The sequence below is a fragment of the Leuciscus leuciscus genome, assembly GCF_965113295.1.
Source record: "Leuciscus leuciscus genome assembly, chromosome: 9".
In the NCBI taxonomy this organism is placed as follows: Eukaryota; Metazoa; Chordata; class Actinopteri; order Cypriniformes; family Leuciscidae; genus Leuciscus; species Leuciscus leuciscus.
In genome coordinates, this window is record NC_138733.1 from 2,901,772 (window position 1) to 2,913,657 (window position 11,886).

At 37.9% G+C, this 11,886-nt stretch overlaps 1 protein-coding gene across 25 annotated transcripts in view; it reads left to right on the forward strand.

Annotated features, from left to right (window-relative positions):
* Positions 1–11,886, forward strand: part of LOC309506198 (uncharacterized protein) — a 317,689-nt gene that overhangs the window by 221,319 nt on the left and 84,484 nt on the right. For all 25 annotated transcript variants that reach the window (XM_082179827.1, XM_082179846.1, XM_082179835.1 and 22 more), the window contains one exon: positions 7,033–7,206. In XM_082179827.1, the coding sequence (XP_082035953.1) occupies positions 7,033–7,206 (174 nt within the window). The remainder of the gene's footprint in view (positions 1–7,032; positions 7,207–11,886) is intronic.

Below are 11,886 nucleotides of genomic sequence, written 5' to 3' on the forward strand. Positions count from 1 at the left end.
ATTAAATATCCCCAAAATATCCCCAACTGAGCAAGCCAAAGGCAACAGTGGCAAGGAACCGAAAAACTCCATCAAGTGACCTAATGGTGTCCTAAAACTCCATCAGGTGACCTAATGGAGAAAAAAAAAAAAACCTTGGGAGAACCCAGGCTCAGTCGGGGGCCAGTTCTCCTCTGGCATTTATGAGCTAGAGGCCGGATTGTAGTTTGAACTGTAGGATTATATGAATGCCTGGCTGAAGAGATGCGACTTTAATCTAGTTTTAAACTGGGAGAGCGAGTCAGAATCACTTCATCACATACAAAAGGAACAATTACACTTAAAGGGGTCATATAATGGTACATGCACTTTTACAAGTTGATTGCACTGAAATGTCTGTTGGCAGTGCCTGTACACAACCATCCTATCATGATAAAAATCCATCCAGTGGTTTTGTTTTAATCTCCTTATATGTTTGACCATCTCTGAAATCAAGCCGTTCGATATTGTGACGTCATAAGATCGTACGCCCCTCCCGCTATTGTGATTGACAGCCGTGTTTCAACACAAGACCCGCCCTGAGCAAGCTGTGACAGCCGTCGTCATAGTAGTCCGCCATTGTTGATATGCTGGAGTAGAATGGCGTCTAAGCGATTGTGGTGTTCTGTTCTTAGATGTAATAAGGAACACAGCAGTCATTTGGATGTTCCTAAATCTGAGCCGTTATAGATGCAGTGGCTGAGTTTTGTTTTTGGAGCGATATGCCCAAAGGATTGACGCGGGGATTCCCTCACGGGGATTCCCCACGATCGTCTGTGCTTTCATGTTTACGCGAATCATTTCACACCAGACAGCTTCACAAACGAGAAAAAACGGATCGGTACCAACGTGTTCCTGCTGAACCTCCAGAAGATGTGAGTGTAATGTTTTATTAACCTTTATATTAGTATTTATATTAATCTTTGCGAAATTTGCAAACCTTGCTGCAGGCTTCACGATGAATGCATCTAAGGTTTACACTCAGGGTACATTACAGCATGTTTTCTATGTACGACGTTCTCAATATAATTCATAATCCCACGTTTATAACGAATAACACGTGGTTATTGTGTTAGATACGGTCAGAGAATGTCTAATACGGTGTACCCACAGAACAGAGGGGCGGGGTGAGCAAAGCTCATTATCATTTAAAGACACATGCACTGAAACGGCGTGCTGAAAACAGAGCTGTTTTTGACCAGGTAAAATTAGTGTTTTCTTACAATACTAATGAGAATTTTTAATTAAAGTATATTACAAACTTTTAATTTAGACCCTAAAGAATCATATTAGCTTGTACAAAAATGGCATTATATGACCCCTTTAATGCCACCAGTTTGAAATAATGGAAACACTTTATCACAAGTATATAGTAACAAAAACCTTATAAGTCATTTGAAAACGATTAGTTTATAGTTAATGAATAGTGTATAATAGTACACAGGGTTCCAGACTGCGCCAATTTTTTGAGAATGTGTGAGTTAAAATTTGATGTGGTCGCATTTGTGCGAGTGCGTGGTCGTCTACTACTCAGTTAAACTCACGCATGAATTTTCCTGCATTGAACTTGTTTTAGCGCCCGCCAAAGTTCATTTTTGTCCTGCCAAAGTCTTATTTGATCGGTGAGTAATGTAGATGAACTGGTGCGCGTGACAGGGCACATGTTTAACTGAGAGAGAGAGAAAGAGAGAAAGAGAGAGAGAGAGAGAGAGAGAGAGAGAGAGAGCCAGTCGCGCGCACACACACACTCTCTCTCTTCAGAGCCAGGCGAGAGTGTAAACAAGACTTCACCGTCTCCAAACTAAGCGCTGTCTCGCTCTCTCTCCCTCGCACATATTAATCAAAATAAATCGACACGGTGGTAAAAGGTCAGAAGACCAAAGTTTCATGTGGAGCATTCAGAGATATATTTTTTTGAATTACCGCTGGGTGTGAATTGTGCAGAATAAGTTTCCTTATCTTCTCTGAAAAGCGTTCCGGACATTCAGCTGACATAAAACAACTATCCAGTGATGAAATGTTTTCTGTGTTGACACAAATCTTGGATGTCCATGTCCATGTCCATGTCCATCACTGCTGGGATAATCACACAACGCTCATGACACGTCCAATTCGCGAACTAATGACTCCTTTGAACCGATTCATTTTAATGAATGGTTAAAACAACTGATCTTTCCAGCAGTGAACTCAGGAGACGTCTGATTCGGTGTAGAACTAATCAGTAACACTTTACAATAAGGTTCTATTTATTACATAAATTACATAAAAAGTATGTTTGCTTACTCAAGCTCAAGCTTTAAAATACATAAAACCACTTGTTTTTTTGAAAAGCATATGACTACATTTTTCCACACAGTGCTATCAAGAATCAATAAGAGAATCGTTAAAGAATCGGATCGATAAGCAGAATCGTCAGTGGCATTAATATAATCTTATCAATTCCCATCCCTATGTGAAGACAGTAAAATTATAATCAAACATTAAAGAACATACATGTTTTTTAATAGTTTTTTTGAGAGTTAAAAGATTAAAACATTTAGCTAATATGAGGTCTTGTGTCACTGTCAGTCTTTTTACATCAGTGCAAAACTAGGGTATGCAGATTAAGACCACTATTCATCAGCATGCATTGATTAATCCCATGGCATGTAAAAAAAAAAAAAAAAAAAGGTGCAACCAAATCATATACTGCAACCAGTGGAAAAGTTAGTCTGGAGCCCTGGTATATAAGCTGAAGTTAATATATTAAGAGACTATATACAAATAGTGAGTTCTTCATTCATTGTCACTGTAATTAACAAAGTGTTATTGTTTAATTAGCTCTTATGTAAAGAGTTAGATAATGCTTTGTTAACAACGTATTAACCATAAATAGTTCTCACTTTAGATTAGGTCACGGAAAATCAGAAAATGTCATTAAGTGCTTTAATACAGGCTTTATTGTACATTAATTACATTAGTATTAAAAGTTCCTTAAAATGTTTGCAAATACATTAAGAACAAACACACACACACACACACACACACACAGGGTTTCCGTTGTCCGGTAATTGCCGGACATTGGCCGGAAAAAAAATTAAATGTCCGACAAAATTAAATCTCTCCGGTCAAATTGTCAGATTAAAATTACCTAATAATCCCGCCCCCCTAACACAATCTGAATTTGAGAATAAGCCTAAAATGTATAAAACAAAAATACACCAACCTTTGGCTATGTTATAAAGGAACAGGCTCTACCGTTTGAAAGTTATTAAACAACATCGCATGCTGCATTTCAAATAAAGCGCACGCCTAAAACGGCTGTAATATAGACCTAAACAACGAACGAATGAGTGAGACGTTTCAAATATGGCCAGGCCCAGGCAGACTAGCCGTAAAAGCTTTTTTCAGAGGCCAGACGCGACGGACGATGGTGAATCAGGAACGCCTGAAGCCTCAGATGTCCAGACAGCTCCACCACCACCGGAGAAAAAGCAGAATCGGATCAAGACGAAGCAGCGAAGTCGCCTTGCGGAGAACAAGGCTACGCGGCTTATGCGCATTGCAAGTTGTGGAGAGACACTAGCCGCGTTTCCATTAGGCTACCCTTCAAATTGCGCAAATTGAAATTGCGAATTAAAAATACGCACAATGGAAACACGTTAATTTCGCAAAAACTCCCGTTTATCGCAAGAACGTTTTTATGCTCGCATGAGGTGGTTTTTCAGGCAATTCGAAAAAGGAATATTTCGCAAAACTGCAATGGAAACAGTTTTTGCGCATTTGCAGTCACCTGACTTAGAAGACGCGGTGTGTTTGAGGTCCATGTATAGCTACGCAAATAATAATATTTTTATATTATTTTATTATATTATAACATTTAATAAGCTATATTTAGAAGACGCTTTTATGCAAAAAAGGAACAAAGCTGAGTGTGGAGCGCGCACTGCATGGCACGGAGGCGCGGGCGTGACCACTTGCATTTTCCTATTAACAGTGGAAACAACTTAAAATAGGCCTACTCTGTCATTTTTGGTCATACAGAAAATAATAATACATTATTCTCAACTACTTTTATTTGTGTAAACTCACAATAACAAGACAACGTTGTGCTTTTGTAAAATAAAACAAAACAATCAGACGCACTTTCATGATCTCCATAAACTGGAGCGTGAGAACTGAAACAAAATATAGCCTATGTAGGCTAAAGCTTGAAATGTCCACTTTAAATTGAACAAATTCGAATCGAAAGCTAATACCTTCTGATTATGTACCTAATCCGTATGAAAGGTGCATTTCTCTCTAAAAGCGCATCTGCTTAACAGCGGAGATGGAGATGTGATTTTAGCCAACACTTAGAAAACAATAGTTTATTCATAATATTAATGGCTCTTCTCATTCAGCACTGCAGGAAAAACATCAATTCCAGGTTCTAATTTGGCCTTTGAAAACCAGTAAAATCGACATGTTTTCCATATTAATTTGTGAATATTTTAAATGTTTAATAAAGGGGCAAAAAGTCATAAACAAAAATCAGAAAATGCGTCGGTATTTACTTTTTTGCGCAGCAGTTTGTGTAGCCAGTTCAAATAAAAATTTTGGTGTTCAACTTTGCGTTTTAAAAAGACTACCGTTCATTTTTCGTTTTTCAATTACGGGTTAAAAAAGGAAAAACGAATGGACAAAAGTAGGCTAGCCTACATGGATCGTTTGGACAGAATACGAGACAGAGTTCTTTATTAAATTCATAAAAGAAACAATAATTAGCCTATAGGAATACTGGATTCTAAATCTCAAATAAATGCCACAATCAAAACCTCGGAGCAGAAATGAGGGCGAAACACCCAGAAACTCCTTATGTGTCGTTCGCAGTACAAGGGTCTTTCTCTGCCATTAATGCTTGGATAACACACGCCACGTCTCCTTCCATTAATCATAATAATAATGTCTAATGCGGTGGCTGTGATATTATATAAACCAACGTCCGTTGCCGTGATTTTAAAAATGACTTACCGTGAGAGAAAAAAGGACGTTTAGTCGCATATAACATCGGTTAATGGAAACGCCGTCATTTCGCAATAGTTTTTTATCGATATTTAGATAATAGCGCAAAACATTTGCGCAAATCTGTAATGGAAATGCGGCTATTTACACCGCGAGATATTCAGATATTTTATGTGGGGAAGGGGGATTGGTTTGTTAAACTATGAATGTGAAACCATAGTAAAAACAATTGGCGTTGATTGACGCCAATCGGACGTTCATGTTTTTTTCCCGTCTATTTGAAAGTTAGGCTAATAAACATGTTGCTTTCTATACGGCCTGATTATGTAATTTTTTTATGCCTCCAGTTTTCCTCAACTTGACTAATTAAGAGGCAATATTTGACCGGCATATCATCAAAATGTCCGGAAAACGAAATCTCTGCCGGTCACTTTGACCGGCACCTTTTTTTTCTAGCGGAAACTCTGACACACACACACACACACACACACACACACACACACACACACACACACACACACACACACACACACACACACACACTCTCTCTCTCTCTCTCTCTCACACACATACACACACACACACACACACACACACACACACACACACACACACACTCTCTCTCTCTCTCTCTCTCTCTCTCTCTCTCTCTCTCTCACACACACACACACACACACACACACAAACACACACACACACACACACACACACACACACACACACACACACACACACACACACACACACACACACACACACTCTCTCACACACTAGGGCTGGGACGATACACCTAGACCATGGGGAAAAGTTAAATCATACACTTATACAGACTGTACATGATGTATAAGATGAGTCATATTTACAAAAACAGTTCATCACATCTTTCTGAGTTTTATTTCTGAAGCATCATACAGTTCTACATTCTCTTGACTAAATAATTCAATAACAAATACATTTGTGAACAGTCACTTGTCGACACCTAGTGGTGAAACAATGTAATCGATAAATGCGTTATTTTAAGTTCCAAGATTCTATCAAAAGCTGATTTACTCTATTTTGATCGCTACTGTAGACATCAGTGTTTATATGTGAACTTTAAACTTTTATCCCAGTAATTCTATGATAATTTGAACTATTGTCTCACAGAAATAATGAAACTATTATGAGGTTTAAAAGACCTTTTGTGAAGCTGTTTCATGACGACTCTCTCTGGGTCAGCGGCAGCGCCAGCACAGATTTGAATGTTGTGATATGATTTTGTCAAAGGTTTAATAGACAGAGGAATATGAAGAAGAGTGTGTGTGTGTTTGAATGGAGATCACAGTATTTTAGAGATGAATGGTGCAGCTCTACTGTCTTATCTCTCTCTCAGCATATGAGCAGCGCGAGGGCTTTCAGTGCATTCAGTCTCACGTCTCTTCCACACGTCCACTTGAAAGGGATATTACGACACTCATAGATAACCACACATTTCATCCTCTGTTGGAACAAAAGTGTCTAACTTCTGTCAACCTCGTCTATAAGCAAGGACAAAAATAAGCAATTTAATGTGAATGAATATCGATTCTGGAATAAAATAATCTAATTTAAAATCGTAAACAAAAAAAAAAGTGATAGTTAGGTGAATCTATGTTTTTCTCCCAGCCCTAACACACACACACACACACACACACACACACACACACACACACACACACACACACACACACACACACACACACACACACACACAGACACACACACACGTTCCTTAAAATGTTTACAAATACATCAAGCACACTCACACACGCACACACACACACACACACACACACACACACAGACACAGACGCACGTTGGGTTTTCATGTTTTATGGGGACTTTCCATAGAAATAATGATTTTATATACTGTACAAATTGTATCTTCAATCCCCTAATGCTAACTGATGTGTTTTAACAACATGAACTAATGAGTATTTGTATATTTCATATTGACAGCATTATGTTATTATCTCTGGATATAGGCTTAATGTGTGTCATTGTTCTCTACAGGTTGTGGGAGTGTGGTGTCACAGATGAAGGTTGTGCTGCTCTGGCTTCAGCTCTGAGATCAAACCCCTCACACCTGAGAGAACTGAATCTGTCTGAGAATAAACTAGGAGACTCAGGAGTGAAGCTGTTTTCTGCTGTACTGGCGAATCCTCACTGTAAACTGGAGATACTGAGGTAAGATCATCTCTACCATAAAGACTCGGAGTGAATAAGGATTAATATGTAGATAGTGTATTCAATATATGTTTGGCGTAAGCCCCATCCGGTGGTTCAGTGACAGATTCCTGCTTGAGCCGTCAGATCCTGCCGGCAGTAGAAGGCAGCGGTGAGGAGTCTCCCTGAAGAGGAACATTTACATCTTACTATATTATTATCCCCCTAAAGAAAGTAAAACTAACAGTTAAATAAACCGGACGAACTACAAACCAGACAACAGATGCAGGATACAGTGAAGAGGGTTTTTAAAGCACAAATGTTTGGTGTAAATGAAGTTGTCTTGTAATGCTTGTGCAAACAGACCCTTGTAAAAGCCTGAGCATTTCCTCAAAATGTGTGTGTGCAGCTGAAAAGAGGGAAGAGCAATTCCAGCGTTATGGACGTGACATTTGCAGTCAAAACGTAAAATATAAATTCTCAGAAAATGCATTTAATAACAATATATTTAAACGTCTGTTTATATGTCCATACTCCCTTAATAAAGGAGTCCAGACATTAGAAAAATATCAGTCTACACATGCGTTTTATATTTAATATGAGGGAAATACACATGCGTTACGGACGTGACAAAAAAAGACGCGAGTTTGTGGGAGACAACATACTTTGTAGAAATTCTGCGAATTAAAATGCACAAGCCAAAAGAAATAATACCAACCGAAGGGATAAGTGTTGGGTCTCTATAGAACATAAATTATTTATTTTATTTTATTTTTCATTTTTTCATTTATGAGGAAAAAACGTTGTTACGGACGTGACGGATTTCCGTTATGGACGTGACAGTTCCGAAATCGACACTTGGCTGACGCTGGAAAATCAAAGAAAATGCTTTAAAAACTTGAACAGAGGTGTTCTCTCTGTTAGAGGTGGGCGATATATCGTTTAGACTATAATATCCAAAATGTTATCTGGACGATATGCAAAATTGGGATATCGAATATTTTCATAATTTGTACAATCCGACCCCCCAAACATGAAAAGAGCTGAAAGATAACAAATAACACACACCTTCTAAACAATTATATGTAGCGATTTTTAATACTGTAGGGCAGTACTATTCCCGGAAGCAACCTCCGAGTGGCCCAGCCCATGTTCCCGTGTCGCCAAAAACGCACATTCATACGTAAATTAGAAATAGTGCGCGCAGAAGCACATGCGCAAAACCGTTTTGTAAAATGATATATGAATTTTTATTTTATCATATGTCATTTTACAAACCTACGTTTTGCACATGTGCTCCTGCACGCACTCTTTCAGTCACAACACAGCAATCAGAGGAGGACGCGCTGAAAACTGTAATGCTGTTCTCTTCCTTCATAACTCGTACTGGGAAGGTTTGAGTTGCAGAGGCATTTGTGACTGTTTCACCTGTTCAACCACATCAAAGTTTCGTAATTAGTAAGTTCGTGCTTTTTCTCTTTTTTGTTCTTATGTGCTGAAGGGCCGTGTGCCTTGGTGAAACGGTGTTTGTACGTTAAAGGAGAACTCCGGTGAATTTTTAAGTTAATCTTGATCGTTTTACCTTTGTGAGTACTGTCTATAGAAAAAAAAACGAACCGGATCGGTGCTTGCAACGCGGAGCTGTTACAGTTAATGCCCAGAGCTCCCATTCAGCTAAAACGGTAGTTTTGGGGGCATCAACCTAAGGAGTGTCTTTGTGCCTCTTAACAGACACAAAATGCAATTAAAATATCTGTCCAACATGGACAGTTTTAAAAAAATAAAAACGAACTCACGAAAAATATAAGAAAAAATACTTTTTAAAAAAGACAAACTATCAATTTTTTGGGGGGGAAAATGGATGGATTTATAGCGTTTTGGGGGGAAATGGATGGAGCGTTTTGAAAAGAATTTTTTTTACTTTGAATTTATCATCAACAATATAGTTGCAAGAGGTGCCTAGTCTTTTGTTATGTGTTATGTATATTGCTCGAAATAAATAAATAAATTCATTCATTCAACAAATATGCGCTGGTCAAATCATGCATGATTTAATATGAAGCGTCCGTAACGGTCACGTCCGTAACGCGTAATTAGGTTGTTTAGAGCAAATAAGTGAAATGAATTGTCAATCATAACTAGAATGGACATATTTTGGCTTTGTACATAAAGTTTCAAATGAATTGTAATAATAATTATTATACAATATAAACTTATTCTTTAAATCGTTACGGACGTGACACAGCACTGAAGCTTCGTGACTTGCTAAATATAGCCTTTATAAATTTAAAGGGCAATGCAGTTATAACAAAGTGGGTGTATTTATATCTCAGTCATGCTCCCATCTTTCTGCAAAATGCTTACTGTCAACATAAAGTATAAAAAAATGAGACTTTGATCCCTCTTTTTAAAGCATGAAATATGTTTGTTTGAAAAAGCAATTAGTATCTGTGCACACACCTTAGGGACCGTTCGGTATTTATGGAAGGGGCCACCGGAGGAAAATAGGGGAGGGTCATGTCTTTTTATTCTTTGTTGAGGGGAGGGTCATCCAATTTTTTTTAGTCTAGGGGGAGGGTCACCCAACTTTTATATTCATGAAAACAGCAACATTTCAAAGTGGCTTGTTTGGTGCTATTTTTTTTCCATTTAGGTCGATGTTGATCTTGCGTTATCAGCCCCCCTTCGATATCAGATGGGTCTGACCCAACAAAAATCCAGTTTGGCGCTGTTTGACAGTGCGTGCGCACTTCAGTTCCCGCTTAGAAAAAGTGCATCATGTCAGAACAGAATGCCAATGAAATGTTTACCCGGCAAAGCTTTAAAGCACGAGCAAATAATGAACTTTTGTGATTGCAAATAAGTGCACAGTGTCCTGTGAGTGTAACTCTACCGCTGCATTAACATGTGATGTGAACGTAGGCCTACGTCGAGTTTTACAGTATTGGGACTGAGGCGCATACTAGGCTACCATATTTTAGTTTCCATTCTTATTTTGTTTCCACGATGTGTAAGATGTAGGGCTACCACATCTTTAAATTACTAGATTTATTTAAGTTAACATAAATACGTAGACCTACACCACAAAAACTAGTTGAGGATAAATTCGTTAAACTTGGGCGATTCCAGTGTTATGGACGTGACATTTGCAGTCAATACGTGAAATATAAATTCTCAGAAAATGCATTTAATACCAATATTTTGAAACGTCTGAAAGGAGTCAAGACATTAGAAAAAGATCAGTCTACACATGCGTTTTATATTTAATATGAGGGAAATACACATGTGACGTGACACAAAAAATCTTTAACTTTTAGGTGGCAAAATATTTTTTAGTAATTCTATAAATGACACTGTGCAAACCAAAAGATATTATACCCACCGGATGAATAAAGATCGGCCTCCACAGAACATAACATATTATTTTTATTTTATTTTTCGTGGTCGCATTTATGTGAAAAAAAAAACAATGTTACGGGCGTCAGTTCTCCATTATGGACATGACTGCTCTGAAAGCGACTTTAAAAATTTCACAGAGACCTCAAACAGAAAGCACAAAGCCTTTCTTTAAAGTGAATTTCGTTTTTTTATTAATTGTATCTTAATTTTAATCAATGTTTTATCTGGATTTAAATAGCCTAAGAAGTAAATATAGTAGAAAATAGATAATCATGACACGGAGGCGCGGGCGAGAACTGGACTCTTGTCTCATAAATGAACCGAAACTCAGCGTAAGGCTACTTGCCTCACAGACCTGAGAACTATATAGAAAGCTTGAAATGTCTACTTTTAAACAGAACAATTCAAAATGAAGGAAAACAGACTGCTTTCTGCTTATGAAATGTGCATTTCTCTCTGGCGCGTTCTGAGAAGATCGCGACGCATCGTCAACTTCATCTTTGCAGTCGACACAGAAAACACGTGTTTATTAATAAACAATTAAAATGTCTCCTTGCTATATTTGACATATTCATAATAATTACTTCTGCCGGTTCTTTGTGACAGCTTTTAGATGCTTTGTTGGCAGCGCCACCCACATGTTGAACGAGTCACAAACATCAGCACCGAAAACATGATTTTTTTTCAAATCTAAAATCAAAAATCGTGATACGAACCGAATCGTAGGTTTGGTCTATCGTTACAGCCATAGTAAGATGAGAAAGCAAGAGTTTATGGTTTTAAAAACAAACAAACAATGGCTATCTGAACATCTTTGCCAAGCGCAGTACAGAAGTAGGCTAATCAATAAATTATCGGGGAGGGTCATGCCTTTTTTCACAATCATTTTGGAGGGTCATAGAAAAATGTATTGCTGGCGAAGGGAGGGTCATGTCTTTTTTGACAACAGATCTCAAAACTCCTCCGGTGGCCCCTTAAATAAAAAACGAACAGTCCCTTATCTGAGGTGAATAAACAGAGATTTCCTTAAAATTTACATGACAGCACATCAATACAATAAAATACAGACCCAAATGGACAACTTAGAAAGGGTTTTGATATTTTTATAATAACTTTATTGTTTCATAGCAAGGTTGACATTTGCATGGAATCGCCCGGAAGTGGTGTGTGTTTCACCTGAACCAGGACTGTCACCATATCAGATTTATCACTACATGATTATCATGGCCAAAATAACACACAATAACAATATATCACCATATCTGTGGAAATCTTGATAATAATAATAATAATGCTATCAGT